At 33.9% G+C, this 23,149-nt stretch overlaps 1 protein-coding gene across 1 annotated transcript in view; it reads right to left on the bottom strand.

The window, feature by feature from the left end:
* Positions 1 to 23,149, bottom strand: part of LOC115525116 (cadherin-10) — a 123,276-nt gene that overhangs the window by 8,600 nt on the left and 91,527 nt on the right. Inside the window, exons 7-9 of the mRNA XM_032594642.1 lie at positions 19,147 to 19,283; positions 6,883 to 7,004; positions 887 to 995 (exon numbers count right to left, since the gene is read on the bottom strand). Of these exons, the coding sequence (XP_032450533.1) occupies positions 887 to 995; positions 6,883 to 7,004; positions 19,147 to 19,283 (368 nt within the window). The remainder of the gene's footprint in view (positions 1 to 886; positions 996 to 6,882; positions 7,005 to 19,146; positions 19,284 to 23,149) is intronic.

Raw genomic sequence — 23,149 nt, 5'->3', positions numbered from 1 at the left:
ATTATCTTCAACTTCTTTCTGATATTCTGAAAGCCACCTAGAGGTGATATAGCCATCTGCCTCTACCAGTGTAGCTACAGCATTATGAAGGTATTTCCAAATATGCCAAGGTAGTAAGGTAGTTATTACATTTTTTAAAGAATAACCATATTTACACTTACTCTAAAATATGTATGCCATTTTGGAAAGATCACCTGATATTGTTAGTTTAACATATACTTATTGCGGGGTGGGGGGGGGTTAAGCTCTACACACTTTTAGACTAAGATAATTACCACATATTTTTCAAAGAATAAAGCTGTTCAACTTTTTAAAAATAGTAACTATTTTCATATTTTTTCCTATAAAAATCTGTTTTTGCTCTTTTTGGGAATGCAAGAAATGTAATTTCAGTATTTTTGATCACAGCGATATCGTAATATTTACATATTACACAAAAGAATAGTATATCTTGTCCTTGCAACTGCTTTTGCACTTAAACCCTCACAGGCTAATATGGTTACTTCTCTTTCTTCTGACCCATATTCCATGCCTTCTTGGCTTTGGTGAATCTGTTGCTGCTAAGTATCATTGAAATTTGCACAAGGGTCTCACTGAGTCATTCATTTCTCTACCCCATGTGTCTGATTATTTCCATACTTTCTAATGTTTTCAAGATCCAATCTTTTCATTAGTACTCATGTAGATTTCTTTCAAATAATTTACTATTTTTTTGAGATTTTGAGAAAATGAACACTGTCAAGAAATTAATCTGATTAAATACCTTATGAAAACAACATTTTGTAACACAGATCAATAAATTAATACACCATACATGTTAATTGCTACTTTGGGGAAAAGTTGTAAATGTCACCTTAAATCATAATGACCGTGTTCTAAAATTTACCTTCATTATCCTGTACTGTGAAGTTGGGATTGACAGCAGCTAAACTGAAGAAAAATTTCTGTCCACCTAAAGGGTCATCTTTGTCTACTGCGCTTATAGTCTGTATTAGCTGGAGAAAAGAGAAAAATGCATATTTATCAAATTCTATGGGTATAACCTGCTTAACAATATGTAATTTTTAACATCCAATTTTGTCTAAATTTAAAGGCAGTTGTTTTTTTTTTTTCCTTGTGCATGTATCTTTGGCTTATTCCATCTTTTTCTTTTTTCGTTATTACTTTAATTTTAATAGAGTCCTCATCTCTCTACTTCCCTCCGTGCTTCTCTCTGTCCCTCCTTCTCAATTTCTCCTATATATTATCCATTTCTTCAAAATAAAAACTGGTAATATTATATTCTTTGCATCCTTATTTAATTTAGCATTTGAAATAGGTAGGTTATTTCACACATCTTTAAACATTGATCTGGAAGAGTTTATCTAATGTAGGAAAAATTCAGAAAACTATTGTGATTATGGCTTTTCTCCTTATCAAAAAAAAGTAAAGTGAAAATTATTCAAAGAAAGTAGAGATTATATAGATAATATTATGCAAAACTTTTTAAATGAAGGACTTAAACATTATGGTCTACTTTAGCAGTAATGGCTCACTTCATCTGCACTGTAAGTAAAATTACATATTTTTAATTCAATATATGCATACTATGGGAAATGGTTATTTTATAAAGATCATCTCTGACTTATTTAAGGATAAGAGACAATATAAGATGCTATATGGTAACAAAGAAGAAAATGTAACACCTTATACTGTAATCAGATCAGTGCTTTGACAATATATGCTTAATATTATTAAATATATATATAACATATAGCTATGTAATATTTGCATATATACTCATTTTGTCTTTAATTTATATGTATAACATTTTATATATATTTTTGCGTATCTTAATTTGCAAGAGAGCTTCAGAAGTTGTTAACTTGTATATTGATGTTTATATAAATGGTCAAATTTATGCTTAACTAAAAGGAATACACTTTAATAAATTGACTCATTTTAACATTGTGTCTATATTTGATCAAAATATTTGCTACTGATTTTTATTTAAAAAGAGATTTCAAATTTAAAACATTATATCAAGTAATTATGAAAAATAAATTATTTTAACTCTTCTGTATTGAATTAGTCTTCTTTTAGATTACCTTATAAAAATAAAAATGTGATAAATTTTATGTACTCCCTATTTATTTACAACCTTAACCACTTCCTTCTAAATGATAAAAGAAATATAATTTTATCAAAGATAAATGTTTATTATCTAAGAATAAGCAGCCAAAAAAATAATTTAAACTTCAAATAATTTTAAAATATATTTCAAAATGAAACATAACTATTTAATGAAACTTTAGTGGTAATTTAAGATTGAATAGAAATCAAAGATTTATTGCTAATGGCAATAAATTTTATTTATAAATTTTATTGCTAATGGCTTAGCCATCCAATACACAACTAAAAATGGTACATATGTGAAGGAATTAAAGAGAAAGATGTTTATATAAGAATTAATTAATACCCTTTAAGAGGTATCAATTCAGTTATAAAAACATTCTTGAATGACTCTTATTTGTTAGGCAGTCTAAAATATTATACTTTTAAGTAGTGATTTATAAGAATAAGTTGAGGGGAAAAATGACAAATGAAATAACATCAAGAAAGATAGTAGACTAAATATAATTTTTATGTTTATACAAATCATTAAGATTAATATGTTGGCACACATACAGACAAAATGATAGAAACTTAAAAGTAGAGCTAAAACTTTAAAAGTAGGCCTTTTAAAATAAAAACTATAATGTTTCATAATAAATATACATTTTCAGTTATGATTACAAATTATAATTTCAGTTTATTTTTACAAATCAAAATAATACACTACAGAGAACAAAATGGTCACATCTTTACATATAAGAAATTATAATGGTTTACACAAAAATTCCTTTTTTTTAATGTTTATTCATTTATTTTGGGAGAGAGCATATACATTCATGCTCTCACATGTACCCGTGAGCAGAGGAAGGGCACAGAGAGAGGAAGCGAGAGAGTCGCAAGTGGGCTCCATGCTCAGCTCAGAGCCCAACCATGAGATCATGATCTGAGCAGGAATCAAGAGTCAGACACTTAAACGACTGAGCCACCCAGGTCTCCTTACACAAAATTTCTTTTCTTTAATTTTTTTAGCAGTTATTTATTTATTTTGAGAGAGAGAGAGAGAGAGAGAGAGAGAATGGGGGAGGGGCACAGAGAGAGAGAGGGAGAGAGAGAACACCAAGCAGGCTCCTCATTGTCCACGCAGAGCCCAACATGGGGCTCAATCTCACGAACCGTGAGATCAAGACATTGGCTGATACCAAGAGTTGGACACTTAACTGACTAAGCCACTCATGCACCCCTTATGCAAAAATTCTTAATTAAAATATGTTGTTTGAATAAAACATGATAGCATCATTGATTTTAAAATTAGTGATTCACTGATATATTTTCTTTAAATGTTATAAAGAAAGTAACCAACCCCTATGCTGTTCAAGAATCAACTGTATTTTGTTTTGGTATATGTGTGCTTATTTGTTTTGGCATATGTACCATATACATATGGGCATATATATATATACACATACGCATACATATTATATATTATAATATATATTATAATATATAAACATATTATATATTATAAAATATATATTATAATATATATTATACATATCATATACATATAATATATATACACATTATATGCATATAACATATACATGTAATATATTATATAATATATTATATTATACAATATAACTATAAATATATATTATATAATATATATTATGTATATATATATATATTATACATTTGAGTTGATTTGCAATAGAAATCATAAGTTGGCAACAAGAAGGAGATATCCCCTATCTCTCTGTATAAGTACTTACTATTTTATTCCTGCTAGAGACAAATTCATTTTTGAATTTGACAAATTCATTTTAGATCACTTCCAATACAATAGGTTGCCACATTATGGAAAACAAAAACAAAAACACTGGTGACGTCTAGTATTCATTTTGAGCATATGAAGAACAGACACTGATAAGTCATTTACATTGTATCTCTTGAGCTGTAACATAATTGGTTTGTATTTTTACTAGGCTATTCTAAAATAATCTCAATTCAGCAAGAAGGTGTTTCAGTGATCATTAGCATTGCCAGTGGTTAGAGTAGTAGTTTCCATTGATGCAAAAATTACCTTTGTTCTGGTAAAAAGCACCCATTTCAGTAGCCGGTAAGTAACTAAACACTGTGCCATGGAGATATGTAGTGGGATATTTGGGTTTTGATAAAGGCCTGGAGCTCAGATACTATCTGTGGGTGAATACAAGTAGCACTCCTCCCTGGGGAGACTCTGGGAAATCTGTGAGACAGAAATTGTATTTCCTTCCCATAACGATTAAAATTATTAAAATATATTTTATTGACTGAAAATCAATGAGAAATGAAACAGCCGGTCTTCTTTCCTCTCCTTTCCCAAGAGACTCTTTCTGTGATGGAAAAGGTGAGGACTCAAGTAGCCTAGTTCAATTGTAATGCTACAATTGTAAGCTCCATCTTTTCCAAGGGGGAAAGTCTCCTACCCTTAGATCAGGGAATAAGCAGAAAAGGAGGAGATGGTAGTTAACTTTATCTCTGTCTTCTCGTTTTGTCCACGCACCAAATAAATGGAATCATTTCCTATACTGCTGTTCAAAGTGCTACTTTTAATCGGCGCTTAATTCAGAGAATTAGTTTGGTTGAAATACTCTATAAATAACTAAAGCACACCCAGAAGTCCTGAGAAGCTCCTACTTCCCAGAAGGAAGGAAGGCAGAGTTAACAAATAAATTTCAAGGAAGTTTCAGTGAAGGACTTCTCCAAACCTTAGTTTTACCTCCTAGGATGCTGTAACCTAGAATTCCATCATTGAGTACGTAAGTATTTGGTTTAAGGAACATTTTTCAGCCTGTGAGACCAAAATGATATTTAACAAACTGATCTTGTTAAAAATAACTACTATGGGGACACTTGGGTGGCTTAGTTGGTTAAGCCTCTGACTCTTGATTTCTGCTCAGGTTGTGATCTCATGGTTCATGGGTTCAAGTCCCACATCTGACTTCGTGCTGACAGTGTGGAGTGTGCTTGGGATTCTCTTCTCTCTCTCGCTCTCTGCCCCTTCCCTGCTCATACTCTCTCTCATTCTCTCTCTCTCAAAACAAATTAATAAACATTAAAAATAATAACTACTATGGGAAGCTATTGCACATTCAGATAATTAGACAAAAATTATTAATCATGTTATTCCTATCAAGTTGGTCAAAATAGGTTACTTTTTAAATTGAAATTTTCTTCTATTTTATTATTTTCCTTCAATACGCCAAGTGGTTTTTAAAGTCCAAAAAATATAAAGTTACTAAACCAGATATATTTTTTTAAAAAAGAGGCATAAAGAAAAAAAAAACATAATCCCTTATTTTGTATATTTTGAATACATTTGGAAATCAGTATTTAAAATGATTCAAATGCTCTGAAAAGATATCTCTTGAAAATCAAATAGAATAACCATAGAGAAAGCAATGCATGAGGCAGTTGCAAAGTGGGTAATTTATCTCTTTAGAGAAAAGGCTTCAACTTATATCATGCTGAGCCTGCCAAGCAGAGGACTATTTGGAATGGTATTTTCAGGGCAAACACTGTTTCATTAAGAAGTAGGTCGGAAGTAGCTTTGTCATTTAAATATTCCAAATTAAACATTTCCATAACATTTTCAAATAAAAAATGAATCCAATTGCAGCAATTTTGCCATTTCCAACAATAGACAGGTATTGAATTCCTGTTAGAATCTTCAGAAGGAAGAATTTGTGTTATTCCACAATGTAATTTGCATAAAAATGTAACAATGACATTGATGTTTAGAAAGAGCATCAAATGATGTCAAAACATAATACAGTTTTGGGATGGGTCCTCTTCCTTTAATAAAACACATTTGATTCCCAATTATTATTTATAACATGCAGCTTCCTTCTGTGAAGATAGCACTCAAACCAATTAAGAGCATTTCTTTCAGCCATATACACTGGAGTTTTGCAAACAACAAAATGAGTCCACTGAGGAAAAGACTTAAAGAGTTATAAACAAAGCTGGTGTATAAAGAATGTTTTAAAGGACAAAAACTAAGTCATTAAGCACTCTAAGTGTTGCTATAATGATGAAATACAAGTATAAATCTAAGGAGTGAATCCTACAGTCTGCTTTCAAATCATTTGCATACATTGGAATATTGATGCACTGTCTAGCTGATCCCATGTATCTGTCTCTGTGTTTTTTCTAACTTCCATCTCCCATTTCTCTAGCAGTTACAGTATTCATCTAAAGAAAGAGCAGAGTTTTTTTTTTTCCTCCCTGTTTTTGCGCTTGAAAGTTTAACAAGTGAAAGTTATTTCTTCTTACACCTTAACTGTTGTGGCAAAAATAATGTCTTATATTTTCTTTTTAACTGCACAAAAGAAATATGAAACTCACTATATTGTCATTCAGAGCATTTTTTAATTCTAAAAACATCAGCTTTTTTTTTTTTTTTTGAGAGAGAGAGAGAGAGAGGTGAAGCATAACCAGGGGAGAGGCACAAGGAGAGGGAGAGAGAATCTTGAGCGGCATCCATGTCCAGAACAGAGCCCAATGAGGGGCTTGATCTCATGACCGTGAGATCATGACCTGAGCAAAAATCAAGAGTCAGACATTTAACTGTCTGAGCCATCCAAGCACCGGGCACCCCAACATCAACCTTTAAAAAAATTATATTACTGGTACTTATATGATTGTTTTTATCTCTGTTTACTCATTCTTCTTAAGATTAGGAAAAGAAAATATTTAAGAAGCCACTAAAATATTCCAAAGCTTTTAAGTCCTATGGTTGCTCACCTGCCCTGGTCTGGCGTTTTCACATACAAAAGTGTCATAGAACACTGCAAATTGTGGAGCATTGTCATTAACATCCAAAATTCTGACAAAAACAGCCACACGAGTCATCTCTTTGGGATTGTCTAGAAAAGGGAAAGGAAAAATTTGTTTAGGAAGACACATTTGTGCACCAGATTTAATTTATACAGGCATCTTGTGGATATTAAGTGCTCACATAAAAATAAGCATCGTGTTCATTTTACTAACATAATGAGCAATGCAATAAAGAAAATTACTACAGAGCCTAATTAAGTAGTCATAAATTCAGTTATTATTGGCCTCAAGAGTACTACTATTATTTTGGAAAATCTTTTCGAAAGCAAAATCCAGTGTAAATGAGTTCATATTGTATTTGTGTCCTGACTGTCCAAAATACGTAAAATAAGAACAAATAGTTATTAAATCTTTATCATACAGTATTATATTAAGCTTCAGCAAGTTTTTGGTTGAAGAAATAATTTTAAATAAATTATTAACTAGCCCATAGTCATAAGCTCGTAATGAGTAGTTTTTATATTACAACTTACCCTCCTGACTACTTTAATCACTAAAATGTATTCCAATAGCTACTCTCAATTCCTCTTTTGGAAATTTTAATATACAGCTACTAATTTTACAAGTTGGATGGAAATTTACAGTAAAATATAAGCATTTGAATTTTTCATTAATTGTTACTGGTACAACTTCAACAATCCAGGCTGAATTTTGTAAAATAAAGTTAGTTTGGTAGTAATATATAGTAGAATAATAATGTTTTGGTTTTTTTCCTACAAATTTAAAAATCAACAGCATCAAAGTTGTCACATAAAAATATGCATTAAAATTGTCTTGATTTGTAAGTGGAATTTTAAAATATTAATGTCTATTTACAGACATGAGGTAACAACGTAGCATGGAGTAATAATCTTGTATTAATCATAATTCCATTATCTCAACAATGGGATTTTCTAGGAATGTGTACTGATATCTAAGAGTGATTTGACATCTTAAATTCAGGTTCTATTTATCAACCTTTGTGATGTCAAAATCTTAGTCTTTGGATATAGTGGAACTTCTATGTGGACTTCAGCAAAGTCAAACTGAAGATCAGTATAAAAGAACAAAGGAAGTAACTAGCTAAAAACAAAGGAAAGCAGGGATCTAAGAAAGATAGTGGAGGAGCATGGAAACCCTCAGCTTGTCATGTCCCTGAAATGCACCTAGATCAGCACCAAACCATTTTGTACACCTAGGAAATTGATATGAGGATTAACACCACAATCTGCATAACTTGAGCCACAGAATTCAGCAGAATTCAGAATTCAGGAATGTGGAGAGGTGAAGTGGGAGAGAGAGAAGCCATAGAGGGTAGGGAGCTGTTTTTGCAGAGAGAGGATAGAGAAAGGGGGAGAGTGCAGTAAATCGGGATCACGCAAGAAAAGCACTCCCCCAAAAGTTGCTGGAGAGAAAGAGAAAGAAAGAGTGAAAACACTTACAGGGGACTGAACAAGAATTCTGTTCCCCAAAACCATTGACAGGGAGAAAGGAAAGGATTTCAATACCATTAGGATTATATAAACAGTGGAGCACAGAGTCTGAAATTCTGGTGCTTAGTGCCTGTTGGTGCTCTGGGGAGGAAGTAGTGACGATCCCCAGGAATAGGCATTGGGGTCTGAGGGGTTCATGTGCCATGGGGGAGAAGCGTCACTGTGTAATTACACAATCATTTTCTGGGGCAAGCAGGCACCCGGTTGTTGCTCAGCAAGACCCTTTCCCAGAGAGTTGGCATGGGCCCAAGTCACAGGGGTCTCTGCAGAGAGGGGTTTTGAAACACAGCCCCACCTGAGATAAAACTCTGAAGGGAGGTGCTGCCTGGCAGGCTGATGCTTGGACATGGGCAGGGTAGAGGCAAGGAGTGGAAGGAGCTCTGAGACAAAGGAGGGGCTTCATGAGAGCATGAAGTTCCTATGCCAGAGACTAGGAAGCTGGGTGAGGCCATTTCCACCTCTCCTGCACACGCATATGCATGCGCATCCAACCCAGTAAACTAAGTAGCTCCACATAGTGGAGAATGGAGCCATTACACCAAGCCCCAACCAAATGCATCCTCCAAGCACATCCCCTAGACAACCAGCACAAGTCTCTCTGCTTGCTTAGTGTATGGACTATATAGAGTGCTTCATAGCTCAAGTTCTAGGGGACACTGAATGTTAACTTCATTTGGGTTTCATTCTGTTTGTTGGTTCATTTATTTATTCGTTGTTTTGTTTTTCTTTTGTTGTTTTTTTTTTTGCTTCTGTCTTTCTTGAAATAGTTTTTTTTCTTTTCTTTTTCTTCGTTGCAGAAAGAGACAAAATTATTTTTATTTTCTCTTTTGCAAGAATATTTTTATTATTTTCATTATTTTTACTATTTTTTGTAGTTTTAAAATTCTATTTTATTATTTATTTCATTTTGTTATATTTTATTATACAAATATTGTTTAATCTTTAAAACTTTTCTTAATTTTTTTTCTTTTCTATCTTTTCTCTACCTTGTTTTTCTATTTTACCAAGCTTCTTTCAATAAGCAGACCAAAACACATCTATGATCTAGTTACCTTTATTTAATTTTTCTGTTTTGTTTATAATTTTTTTAATTTAAAATTTTTATTTTATTAATTCTTTTTCTTCCTCCATAATGACAAAATGAAGGAATTCACCCAAGAGAAAGAACAGAAAGGAATGACAGCCAGGGGCTTAAGCAACACAGATAGAAGCAAAATGTGTGAACTAGAATTTAGAACCATGGTACTAAGAATACTAGATAGGGTTGAAAAAAAAAAAAACATAGTTTCCCTTTCTGCAGAGATAAAAGAAGTAACTAGTCAGGACAAAATTAAAATACTATATCCAACATGCAATCTTGAGTTGAGCCATGATGATAAGAATGGACGAAGCAGAGCAGTGAATCAGAGGCATAGAAGATAAAATTATGGAGAATAATGAAGCAGAAACAAAAAGAGGGAAACAAAGTCAAAAGAGCACAATACAAGACTTAGAGAACTCTGTGACGCATTAAAAAGGAATAATATACAAATCCTAGGAGTCCTAGAAGATGAAGAGAGAGAAAAAAGGACAGAAGGCTTATGTGAGAAAATTATAGCAGAAAAATTTCCTAATCTTGGGAAGGACACAGACATCAAAATCCAAGAAGCACCAAGAATTCCCATTAGATTAACCAAAAACTGACCATCAGCAAGGCATATCATAGTCAAATTCACAAAATGTGCAAACAAAGAAAGAATTATGAAAGCAGCAAGGGAACAAAATCCCTTAATGTATAAGGGAAGACACATCAGGGTTGCAGCAGATCTATCCACAAAAACTTAGCAAGCCAGAAAGGGGGGGCAGGATATATCCAACGTGCTAAATCTGAAAAATATGCAGCCAAGAATTCTTTATCCACCAAGGCTGTCATTCAAAATAGAAGAAGAGATAAAGAGTTTCCCAGACAAACAAAAACTAAGAGTTCATGACTACTAAACCAGCCCTGCAAGATTTTAAGGGTGACTCTCTGAGAGAAGAGATGAAACAAAACAAAAAAGATCAAAAGCAACAAAGACTAGAAAGGACCAGAGAACATCACCAGAAACTCCAATTACAGGCAACATAATGGCACTAAGTTCATATCTTTCAGTAGCCACTCTAAATGTCAATGGGCTAAAAGCTTCAATCAAAAGACATAGGGTATCAGAATGGATGAGAAAGCAAGACCAACCTATATGCTGCTTACAAGAGACGTATTATAGACCTAAAGACACCTGAAGATTGTAGGTAAGGGGAAGGAGAATCGTCTCTCATGCCAATGGTCACCAAAAGAAAGCTTGAGTAGCCATACTTATTTATGTAAAACAAATTAGCTTTTAAAATACTGTAACAAGAGATAAAGAAGGGCATTATATCATAATTAAGTGGTCTATCTACCAAGAACTTAAAATTGTAAACATTTATGCCCCCAACGTGGAAAATATATAAATCAATTAATCACAAACATACAGAAATTCATTGATAATAATACCATAATAGTAGGGGACTTCAACACCCCACTTGCAGCAATGGACAAATCATGTAAACAGAAAATCAACAAGGAAACAATGACTTTGAATGACACAGTGGACCAGATGGCCTTAACAGATATATTCAGAACATTTCATACCAAAGCAGCAGAATACACATTCTTCTTGAGTGCACATGGAACATTCTCCAGAATAGATCACACACTGGTACACAAATCAGCCCTCAACAAGTATGAAAATATCAAGATCATATGGTGCATATTTTCAGACCACACCGCTATAAAAATCAAAATCAACACAAGAAAAAATCTAGAAAGACAACAAATACTTGGAGACTAAAGAACATTCTACTAAAGAATAAATGGGTTAACTAAGAAGTTAAAGAGGAAATTAAAAAGTACACGGAAACCAACGAAAATGAAAACACAACAGCCCTAAACCTCTGGGATGCAGGAAAGGTGGTCATAAGAGGGAAGTATATGGCAATCCAGGCCTTCCTAAAGAAATAAGAAAGGTCTCAGATACACAGTCTAATCTTATACCTAAAAGAACTGGAAAAAGAACAGCAAATAAAGCCCAAAACCAGCATAAAAAGGGAAAAAAATAAAGATTAGAGCAGACATCAATGATATTGAAATTAAAAACAAAAACAAAAAAACAGAAACAAAACAGTAGAACAGATCAATGAAACCAGGAGCTCGTTTTTTGAAAGAATTAACAAAATTAATAACCCCCTAGCTAGTTTGATCAAAAAGTAAAAGGAAAGGACCCAAATCAATAAAATCATTAATGAAAGAGGAGAGATCACAACCAACACTGCAGAAATACAAACAATAATAAAAGAATATTATGAGCAATTATATGAGAACTAATTGGGCAATCTAGAAGAAATGGACAAATTCCTAAAAACATACAAACTACCAAAACTGAAACAGGAAGAAATAGAAAATTTGAACAGACCTATAACCAGTAAAGAAATTGAATCAATAATCAAAAATCTCCCAGAATCAAGAGTCCAAGGCTCGATAGCTCTCCAGGGGAATTCTACCAAACATTTAAAAAAGACTTAACACCTATTTTTTGAAGCTGTTCCAAAAAATAGAAATGGAAAGAAACTTCCAAAAAATTCTATGAGGCCAGTATTACCTTGATACCAAAACCAGACAAAGACCCCACTGAAAAGAACTACAAGCCAATTTCTTTTATTAACATGGATGCAAAACAACAAGATACTAGCAAACTGGATCCAACAATACATTAAAAGGATTATTTACCACGATCAAGTGGGATTTATTCCTGGGATGCAGGGCTGGTTCAATATCTGCAAATCAACCAATGTCATACATCACATTAATAAAAGAAAGTATAAGAACCACATGATCTTATCAACAGATGCAGAGAAAGCATTTGACAAAATACAACATCTTTTTTTGATAAAAATCATCAAGAAAGTAGGGATAGAAAGATCACAACTCAATATCACAAAAGCCATATACAAAAGACCCACTGCTAATATCATCCTCAATGGGGAAAAACTGAGAGCTCTCCCCATAAATCCAGGAACACAACAAGGATATCCACTCTCACCTCTGTTATTCAATATAGTGTTGGAAGTCCTCACCTCAGCAATCAGACAACACAAAGAAATAAAAGGCATCCAAACTGGCAAGAAAGAAGTCAAATTTTCGCTCTTTGCAGATGACATGATACTCTATGTGAAAAACTCAAAAGACTCTACCAAAAAAACTGCTAGAACTGGTCCATGAATTCAGCAAAGTCACAGGCTATAAAATCAATTTGTCAATAAATTTCATATATATAAAAAAAAATAAAAAAAAATAAAAACAAAAAAAAAAAGAAAAAAAAAACAACATATAGAAATCAGTTGAATTTCTATTCACCAACAATATAGCAGCAGAAAGAGAAATCAAAGAATCGATCCCATTTACAATTACACCCAAAACCATAAAATACCTAGGAATAAAACTAACCAAGAGGTGAAAAATCTATACACTGACACTATACTGAAAATTATAGAAAGTTTATGAAAGAAATTGAAGAAGACACACAAAAAAATGGAAAAACATTCCATGCTCATGGATTGGAAGAACAAATATTGTTAAAATGCCGATACTACCAAAAGCAAACTACATATTCAATGAAATTCCTATCAAAATAACACCAACATTCTTCAAAGAGCTAGAACAATCTTAAAATTTGTATGGCACCAGGAAAGACCCTGAATAGCCAAAATAATGCAAAAAAAAAAAAAAAAAACACAAACAAACAAAAAACAAAAAAAAAAACCAAAAAAAAAAAACAAAACAAAAAAAAAAAAAAAAAGCTGGAGGCATCACAATTCTGGAATTCAAGCTATATTACAAAGCAATATTCATCCAGACAATAGGGTACTGGCACAAAAACAGATACATCAATCGATGGAACATAATAGAGAACCCAGAAATGGACCCACAAATATATGGCCAATTAATGAAAAAATATCCAATGGAAAAAAGACTGTCTCTTCAGCAAATGTTGTTGGGAAAACTGAATGGAAACATGTAGAAAAATGAACCTGGACCAATTTCTTTAACCATACACAGAAATAAACTCAAAATGGATGAAAGACCTAAACATAAGACAGGAAGCCATTAACATCCTAAAGGAGAAAACAGGCAACAACCTTTTTGACCTTGGCTGCAGGAACTTCTTATTGGGTATCTTCAGAGGCAAAGGAAACAAAAGCAAAAATGAACTATTGAACCTCATCAAGATAAAAAACTTCTGCATAGCAAATGAAACAATCAGCAAAACTAAAAGGCAACTGACAGGATGGGAGAAGATATTTGCAAATGACATACCAAATAGAGGGTTAGTGTCTAAAATCTTTAAAGAACTTATAAAACTCAAAAACCCAAAAACAAATAATCCAGTGAAGAAATGGGTAAAAGACATGAATAGATACTTTTCCAAAGAAAAAAAAACATCCAGATGGCTAACAGACACATGAAAAAAATGCTCAACATCACTGATCATCAGTGAAATACAAACCAAAACCACAATGAGATACCACCTCACACCTGTCAGAATGGCTAACATTAACAACTCAGGCAACAACCGATGTTGGCAAGGATGTGGAGAAAGAGGATCTCTTTTGCACTGCTGGTGGGAATGCAAGCTGGTGCAGCCACTCTGGAAAACAGTATGGAGGTTCCTCAAAAAACCAAAAATAGAACTACCCTACGACTCAGCAATTGCACTACTAGGCATCTATCCAAGGGATACAGGTGTGCTGTTTCGAAGGGACACACGCAGCCCAATGTTTATAGCAGCAATATCGACAATAGCCAAAGTATGAAAAACTCCCAAGTCAATCGACTGAAGAATGAATAAAGAGATGGTATATGTAAACAATAGAATATTACTCACCCATCAAAAAGAATGGAATGTTACCATTTGTAACAACGTGAATGAAACTAGAGTGTATTATGCTTAGCAAAATAAGTCAGAGAAAGACAAATATCATATGACTTTACTCATATGTGGAATTTAAGATACAAACCAGATGAAATAAGGGAAGAGAAGCAAAATACTATAAAAACAGAAAGACAAACCGTAAGAGACTCTTAAATACAGAGAACAAACTGAGGGTTGATGGCGGGTGTTGGGTGGGGGGAGGGGCTAAATGGGTGATGTGCATTAAGGAGGATACTTGTTGGGATGAGTACTGGTGTTACATGTAAATGATGCATCACTAAATTCTATTCTGAAATCATTATTACACTATATGTTAATTAACTTCGATGTAAATTTAAAACTAATAGTAATAAGAATAATAAATAACAAAAAAAAAAAAACAAAGCAAAACAAAAAATAACATATGAGGTGAGGGACAATAGCAATGTTATTAAATGGCCTTTACCCACAGGGTTTATGGATAGTATTATTTACCTTTGTGAAATTTATCTGACTTTCTATTTATCTCAATGATTTTCAAATACAAGAGTAAAAATTATTGTCATATCCAGATAGGGTGTATATTACTATTCAAAAGAATTTATTTCTTCCCCTTTCTCTGCATGTAATTATGATGTTACTAAAATAATGAAATCAGCACTTTTAAAAATAATGCTTAAGAACTGATTACTCAGCAGGAATGTTTACAAGGTTAAAGTCATATGAAGGAAGCAAACAGAGTTCTAAATCTATTTGAAGTGTGTTTATCTGCCTTCCTTTTCTCGAGGGAAATTTAAAAGGCATCCTCTCTTTAACACTCTTTTCCAATCTTACACTTTTTAAACCATATATATTCCATTCTCAGGTTCTGATCTCATATTTACTAATGTATTGCTACCTATTGTTCACTTCTTGTGTGTCAGGTGGTTATAGAGTTCAGACCCTGGGAACACAGCTGCTTTGATTCCCAGATTCACCACTTACTCACTGTGTGACTTTGGCCAATTTACTCCATCTCTTTAATGCCTCAATTTACTCAGTATAAATCAAAATAGAACTTCTAATCTATGGAGTTAATGCATGAAAACTATCCAAAAAAAAAAAAAGGATTACTTTGTTGGTTAATTGCTCAATACATGTTGATTATTATTATTAAGATCATCTTTATTATCACCATCATACCTTTTTCATTGTCTTACATTCCTTGAGAGTTTATGCTATGTTACTCCACACAAAGCACTCACACAATAAAAATGTGTTAACTAGTTTCCCCACAGTTCATACAGGTCTGAAGAGGACCATGTGTGGGGAGAAGTGGAGAGAGGAGATAAAAAAGAACAGTCCATTCCACTCTTTTCCTACCTCCCTTAGTCCTACTAAACAATTTGCAAATAGCCAGAGTTCACCTACAAAGTGTTCACCTGCAAATAATCCTCAGTCTACCTAGAGTTATTTGTTGCTATGGGGAGTAGTGGGAAGGGATGATTCTTCCATATTTTCTAGTATGTTCTTTTTCATATACTTAAATAGTAGACATAAGCAAAATATTTTTTCAATATAGAGTCCTGACATAAAAATAACTCTTGCTGGTAGCAATTCACTTTCTAACTATGCTGCAGAAGCCAAGAGAGACAGAAAAGTTTCTGATCTAAACAACTGCATTGTTAGTCCTTTGCCTGACACCATATGAAGATTCTCCAGCTTCTTTACAAACAATTCCAGTCTCTTCAAATCAAAAGCTAAATCCACAGGGATAAATGTGCTTATAAAGCATCAGGCCCAGAGTCACCTATTCAAACAACAGTGCTTACACTAATCTTTTTACAGATAGATGTTGCAGCTTATGTACAAATAAAAACATAAAGCATTCCAAGAGTCATCATACAGAATCGTAGCTGGCATATGTTTACCACCTGGGTCTCTCTCTGAGTCATCCAGGCGCACTCCACTGTAGCAACAATGTATCAGCAATAAAGGATCTTAAAATGTGAGAGCATTCCTATGTATTCAACAGGCTTTTCCGTACCCAAGAAAAGGAAAGCTTAGATTGTTATCTAGAAATCCGAGGCTTTAGAAAGATGTATCTTTTCTACCTGCTTAGGGCAAGAATTTCTACTGTCAAGGAACCACGTATAGAAAATGGAGTTCTTTGGTCATGAACTTCGCTCTCCTGTTCTCAGAATGTATCGCGATGATTATAGCCAAATTTTCAGATGTGGGCAGAGGAACTCATTAGTGTCTACAACAGATTTCTACAATCCAAGTGTGACCTTAATTTTAGGGTTTTTATTCTCCAAATGGCGTTTAAAAATGTTTTTTGAAGAAGAAAAAGGGAAGTTTTTTCATGGTATAGCGCACTACATAATTACCTGGAGCAGTGCTTGCCATATGATGTGCGACACTGCTGTGGAATGTAGAATTAAACTGTTAGAGGCAGGGCCTGAAATCGCATTGGTAAGAAGTCCATTTAAACATCATTCTGTCCTGCTTAGGGCTTGGTGTAATGCACACTTACCACAAACCCAGTGCTTAAAATCTAGGAAAAACAATTTCCTATATATGCTGTTTCCCTCTCTCCCTTATTCCTTTAATAGCCAGAACAGCATAATGGGCCCCTGACTGCTTGTGGCTTGGCAGGTAGGCATTTCCAGCAGCTACTCCATAAATTGATTTCACTTAAGGGCAAAAAATAGGCTTAGTTCTTAAAAAGAAGAACATAATTGGCTTTGCTTTTTACAGAATCGTAATTATTTCAACTAGCTTTAGAAGTTAAATTTCTCAAAGTATCTGAAATGGAAAATGCAATTCCTAACTCGTTAGGCTTGAATTAGGATCTTGAGTCAAGGAGAGAGCACAAACAATCATGATTCTGGAATGATCAGATTGGACCCTGTCAGACACATGGCAACATGGTAATATGGAGATAGGTAATGGAAGTAAAAGCTTTCCCGAACATAAAAACTCAAAAAAAAAAAAAAAAAAAAAATCTTCGGTTAGCCTTAAAAGGCACAGCCATTTATATCACAATACAGAAAAACTGGGTCATTTGGATGGTGGAGTTAATCTGTATTTCAGAGCCAGATTTAAGGACAAAGCTAAGTCTACTATTTTATCTTGATTGAATTCATTGTTAATGATCTGTCCAGCCTAGTTCTGTCCTTCTGAGACTTTTGCCAATTTGGCCCCAAGGCTCTGCCTTCCAAATCCTGGAATGGTGGCTTCAAATAACTTCACTTTGATATGTGTTTGTGGATTCAGCCTGGTATTTCAGATTTGGAATTTATAGGCTTAGTTTTTCCCCATGATTCAGTAACTAATTAATGCTTCTTTTTAAAACAGTTAAAGAGTTGCTTTATCCATGTAAATCACATTACAGGAATTAGAAACCACGAATAAGTTTTCTTGAGTGGACAAAGCTGGCTTCATAGGCAATTGTACAGGGCCTTACTCTAAGAAGGGCCCCACACTTATTTTAAGGCTCTGTTGTTGCCATGTTAAACATCTTAATCATTTTTAACAACAGGTCTGACACTTTTATTTTATAATGGGCTCTGAAAATTATGTAGCAAGTCATTTGGATGGGCAAGAACCTTTGCAATTAGATACAGATATGATTTTGAATCCTGGCTCTCCCTGTTATTACTGGGATGAAATTTTGTAAATTAGGTATAGAATTAAATACTGGATCTAGAAACAGAATGACTAGTTTTAAATCTTAGTTTTACTACTTCTGGTATTAGGACTTTGGCAAGTTTCCAAAACCCTTGAAGCCTTAGTTCCTTCTCTGATACATAAAGTCAATAAAAATATGAGTAGGAGAAAATTAATATAAAATTCTTAGAATAATACCTGGCACAGAGTGCTTAATGTTAGCTATTATTATCAATATCTTGGTCTCCTCATCTGTAAGAAGGAAGTAATAATAATACCTACCTACATGCATGTTGTTAAATTATACACACCTGGGGTGCCTGGGTGGCTAAGTTGGTTAAGCTTCCGACTTTGGCTCAAGTCATGATCTCACGATTCATGGGTTCAAGTTCCATTTCAGGCTCTGTGCTGACAGCTCAGAGCCTGGAGCCTACTTCAGATTCTGTGCCTCCCTCTCTCTCTGCCCCTCCCCTGCTCATGCTCTCTCTTTCTCTCTCTCTCTCTCTCTGTCTCAAAAATAACTAAACATTGAAAAAAAATTTTTTAAATGGTACACACCCAATGTTTAGCATCGATTTTAATTTACAGTGTCCATGCAATAAATTTAATGCATTTATTTCTCCCCCAAAGAGGATATCTTTGGTGTCCAATTCTAGATAATTTTTATTAGTCAATATTAAATGTTGATTTGGGAAACCTGTAGCGATGCCTCAGTATATATTTAAATTATTGAAAAGAATTAAAGGTGTTAAGAAGCCTTTTAAAAACTTAGACTAAAATTACAATTCATGCATATAATGAGGGAATTATTTTTTTTTTGATGTTTATTTATTTTTGAGAGAGAATTAGTGGGGGAGGGGCAGAGAGAGAGGGAGACACAGAATCTGAAGCAGGCTCCAGGCTCCAAGCTGTCAGCACAGAGCTGGATGTGGGGCTCAAACCCACAAACTGTGAGATCATGACCTGACCTGAAGTCGGACGCTTAACCAACTGAGCCACCGAGCCCCAGAAGGAATTATTTTTAAAATAAAATAAAACCTAAAACTATATGTTAAATATTATATACAAAAATGTCATCTTACTGATTTCAGCAGCTATAACAGTTAGATTGTGCCATTGAGATAGTTCACGGTCAAGTGGCTTTGAAGTATAAAGGGATCCATTTCCAGAATGTATGTTAAAGATCCTGTCAAGGTCAGTATGGCGATCCAAGGAAAATCTGAACAAAAAAAGCAAAGAAAAATACATGGCAGTATTATCGGTTTGTAGGAGAAAATGTTGTAATGCGAACACACAGTAACGTTGATAAGTTCATACAAGTCCATAGTACTGATGTAGAACGAAGACTGTTTCATTGATTTATCTCACATACACTTGTGTGCATTGGTGCGCGCGCGCGCGCACACACACACACACACACACGCCCCCATCTCTACCTCCCTCCTCTTCTGGAGGCAGGAGCTGCCACTTTGTTCCACATTCAAACGCTGGTCTTCTGAATATTTGTGTTATTAAATCACTACCTATTGCCATATTCAACGGAACGTGAAGTACTTTTCCTACAAGATAGTTGGGATTACAGATGGTTACAATACCAGCTGACTTTAGCCAGAAGCTGTGAATTCTGTTAGGGAATTACCATAAGGATCTAATGCAAAAACAAAAAAAAAAGAAAGAAAGAGAGAAAGAAAGAAAGAAAGGAAGGAAGGAAGGAAGGAAGGAAGGAAGGAAGAAAGAAAGAAAAAACATTCCCAGAAGCATAGTCTTTTTTCTTAGTGATGAAATTGGAGACAATATTATTTTCATTAAAAGAGTAGGTTATCGTAACACCTGGGTGGCTCAGTTGGTTAAGCATCTGACTTCAGCTCAGGTCATGATCTTGCGGTTTATGGGTTCGAGCCCCATATCAGGCTCTGTGCTGACAGCTCAGAGCCTGGAGCCTGCTTTGGATTCTGTGTCTCCCTCTTTCTCTGCCCCTCCCCCACTCGTGCTCTGTCTCTTTCCCTCTCAAAAATAAATAAACATTAAAAAAATTTAAAAATAATAGGTTACCATTTTAGGATGATATTCAGTAACTTCATGGTATGATACCCATGAAGCTTCAGCTTGTTAACCACATGTATCATTAAAAAATGCATATATTGGGGCGCCTGGGTGGCGCAGTCGGTTAAGCGTCCGACTTCAGCCAGGTCACGATCTCGCGGTCCGTGAGTTCGAGCCCCGCGTCAGGCTCTGGGCTGATGGCTCCGAACCTGGAGCCTGTTTCCGATTCTGTGTCTCCCTCTCTCTCTGCCCCTCCCCCGTTCATGCTCTGTCTCTCTCTGTCCCAAAAATAAATAAAAACGTGGAAAAAAAATTAAAAAAATAAAATGCATATATTTTGACAAGGGGTGTTTAAAAAACAAAATTTTGGGAAAGCAGTTTTCACACATTTGTACCAAATAAAGTCTTAGTATATGTATAAAAAACCAACTATGCTGCAAATTGATTAAAGGCATTGTGTTGGGAGTCATTCTAAAGCCTACTGCCAGGTTGATCAATCAGGTTGATATAGTTGGCATAAATCCCATTATTTGGGGGATTGTCAGGCAAGATTTAAGCTAGCTATACCCCTCATTGGTTCCTGCCAGTTCACAGTGCTAGTGGCTTACACATGCTTTATAGTGCCTGAGTTAGCCAGCATAATCCTCAAGTTATATTTAATGCTCCGTGTTAAAAAAACAAAGCAAAATAAAGGTAACAAGTCCTAAAGTAACATTCAGTTTTGGCATATCTTTTCTTAAGCCACAGCTGTCATTTATTTTAATATTTTTATGAAACATTATTTTTAAATGGTGTTTTGTGAGTGACAATACAAAATGATTTTTGAAGTGCCATAAAACTCTTTTCTCTTTTGATGTTCCAAACTTGTATAATATTTCCAAAAATCCATTTAAATTTATAATCCTTATGCTGGGTTTTGAATAAACTGCATTAGAGGAATGACATATCTTGTCAATACAGCTAATGTGATTTTACTTTTGAGGATTGCTTATTTTAGATTTTTATTTTAAATCAGTTCTAAATGGAACAGGACAGTAATTAACAAATCTCCTCAATAAGCTCTAGCCCTCTCTATTATCAAAATGTGAATTCAGTTTTGCATGCAAACAACATGTCTTCCCAGTCACACATTAATTTGTAAAACACTGAATCTCTGTATCTGGAAAAATCATGAATTCTGTCTCAAGTTGACAAAGTTCTTTTACTCTAAAAGACTCAACATACCTTCCATACAAAAGTGCCTGTACTACCCGTCTCTGCCACTTACCACGTTGTATTTGGAATTCCCTGCAACATCAGCATGTGAGTTACATCTCAAACAGGAAATCAAAGATGACAAAATCAAGCATCATTCTTGACAGAGTAGGCACTCAATGAATATTATTTCTCTTACTGAATCTTCCTCCCTAACAGACTGAGAACTCCTTGAGAAATATGTTCATATCTGATACGGGGATCCACAAGTATTTGTTAAATGAGAAAAAGAACAACTGACTTCTTTGACGTTCTGGCAAATAAGTTTTCTTATTTCTATAGAAATATGCCGTGAAGTTGCAATATGTAGATCAAAATTAAGCATTATTGTCCATGTCATATAATTTTATGTGTGTTTCATCTTACTTCTTATAATTTGGTTTCAAAAATAATTAAAAATTTAGGAATTATGTAAGATTATGTTAAAGATACAGAGAGATCCTGGTTCTTTTTCAAACATGACATAATTATATTTTCTGATTCTCTATTGGCAAATTGTGTGCTAATTTTCATTTTACTTTTTAAAATCATTTCCAGAACAAACATTTAAGTAAAGCCCTTTGATGATTATATTAACATCTACGCTATATGACATAAACAATTTAAAATGTCCCCAGTCCTATCTATTCCATAAGTACATTGCATTAGTAAAACTGTTATATTTCTGATTACACGTATATATATTTTAAACTACATGGTCCATCAAGATTAATATCTCAAAATATTAAGTTGAATTTTCTATATCAAGTTAGCATTGATTCAATTATACAACAACCTTTATGCCATAGACTTTGTCATTAATAAGCAATAACATCATTAATTGTATTGCAATGATACACATAAATGGAGTCGTTTCTTAGACTTGCATTCTGATTACATATTTTACTTTTGTTTCAAAAATCCACGGACATATTTTGACATATGATAACCATCAATCTATAAGAGGATGCAAAATCTATTTCATTGTCTGGATAATATTTTACATTGCCACTTAACACCCCTGGATTTAAATTGAATTCTCCTTAGATATAATATATTTCTTTTGAAAAAGGCCACTTTGAAACCAGGAACACAGAACACAGGCTGTTAAAGTCAATGAAGAGCTAGGCCAAGAAAATGCTTGGACAGTATTTAATAGGTAAAATTAAGTATGTATATTGGCTATATAAAGCCTTCAAAGTTAAAAATATCCAAGAATGGATCCATTTCAATGAAGACAAATGGATTGTGGAAGAGGCAATTATGGGGAATTCATGCTGGCAGATGAGAGCTGTACATGATTGCCATGTATGTGATTTGTGATGCTGTATGTGAGTGGAAGAAAATATTTTGGTAATTTGAAACCACATGGATGGATCTAGAGAGTATAATGTTAAGTGAAGTAAGTTAGTCAGAGAAAGACACATACCATATGATTTCACTCATATGTGTAATTTAAGAGACAAAAGAAATGAACAAAGGGGAAAAAAAGGAAAGAGAGAGAGAAAAACCAAAAAACTAGAGAACAGATGGTCACCAGAGGGGAGTTGGTGGGGGGAGTGGGTGATGGGTGAAATAGGTGAAAGGGATTGAGAGTACACTTATCTTGATGAGAACTAAGGTATGGAAGTGTTGAATCACTATATTGTACACCTGAAACTAATATAACACTGTATTTTAGCTACACTAGAATTTAAAAAAAACATAAAAATAAAACAAAAATATTTAGATAAAGATATGTAAATCAAGCACTAATATATATATGTATAAATATACACATATTATATATGTTATATATATGAAGACATA

The sequence above is a fragment of the Lynx canadensis genome, chromosome A1 (assembly GCF_007474595.2).
Source record: "Lynx canadensis isolate LIC74 chromosome A1, mLynCan4.pri.v2, whole genome shotgun sequence".
Taxonomy (NCBI): Eukaryota; Metazoa; Chordata; class Mammalia; order Carnivora; family Felidae; genus Lynx; species Lynx canadensis.
This window is presented reverse-complemented; position numbering and strand designations above follow the sequence as displayed.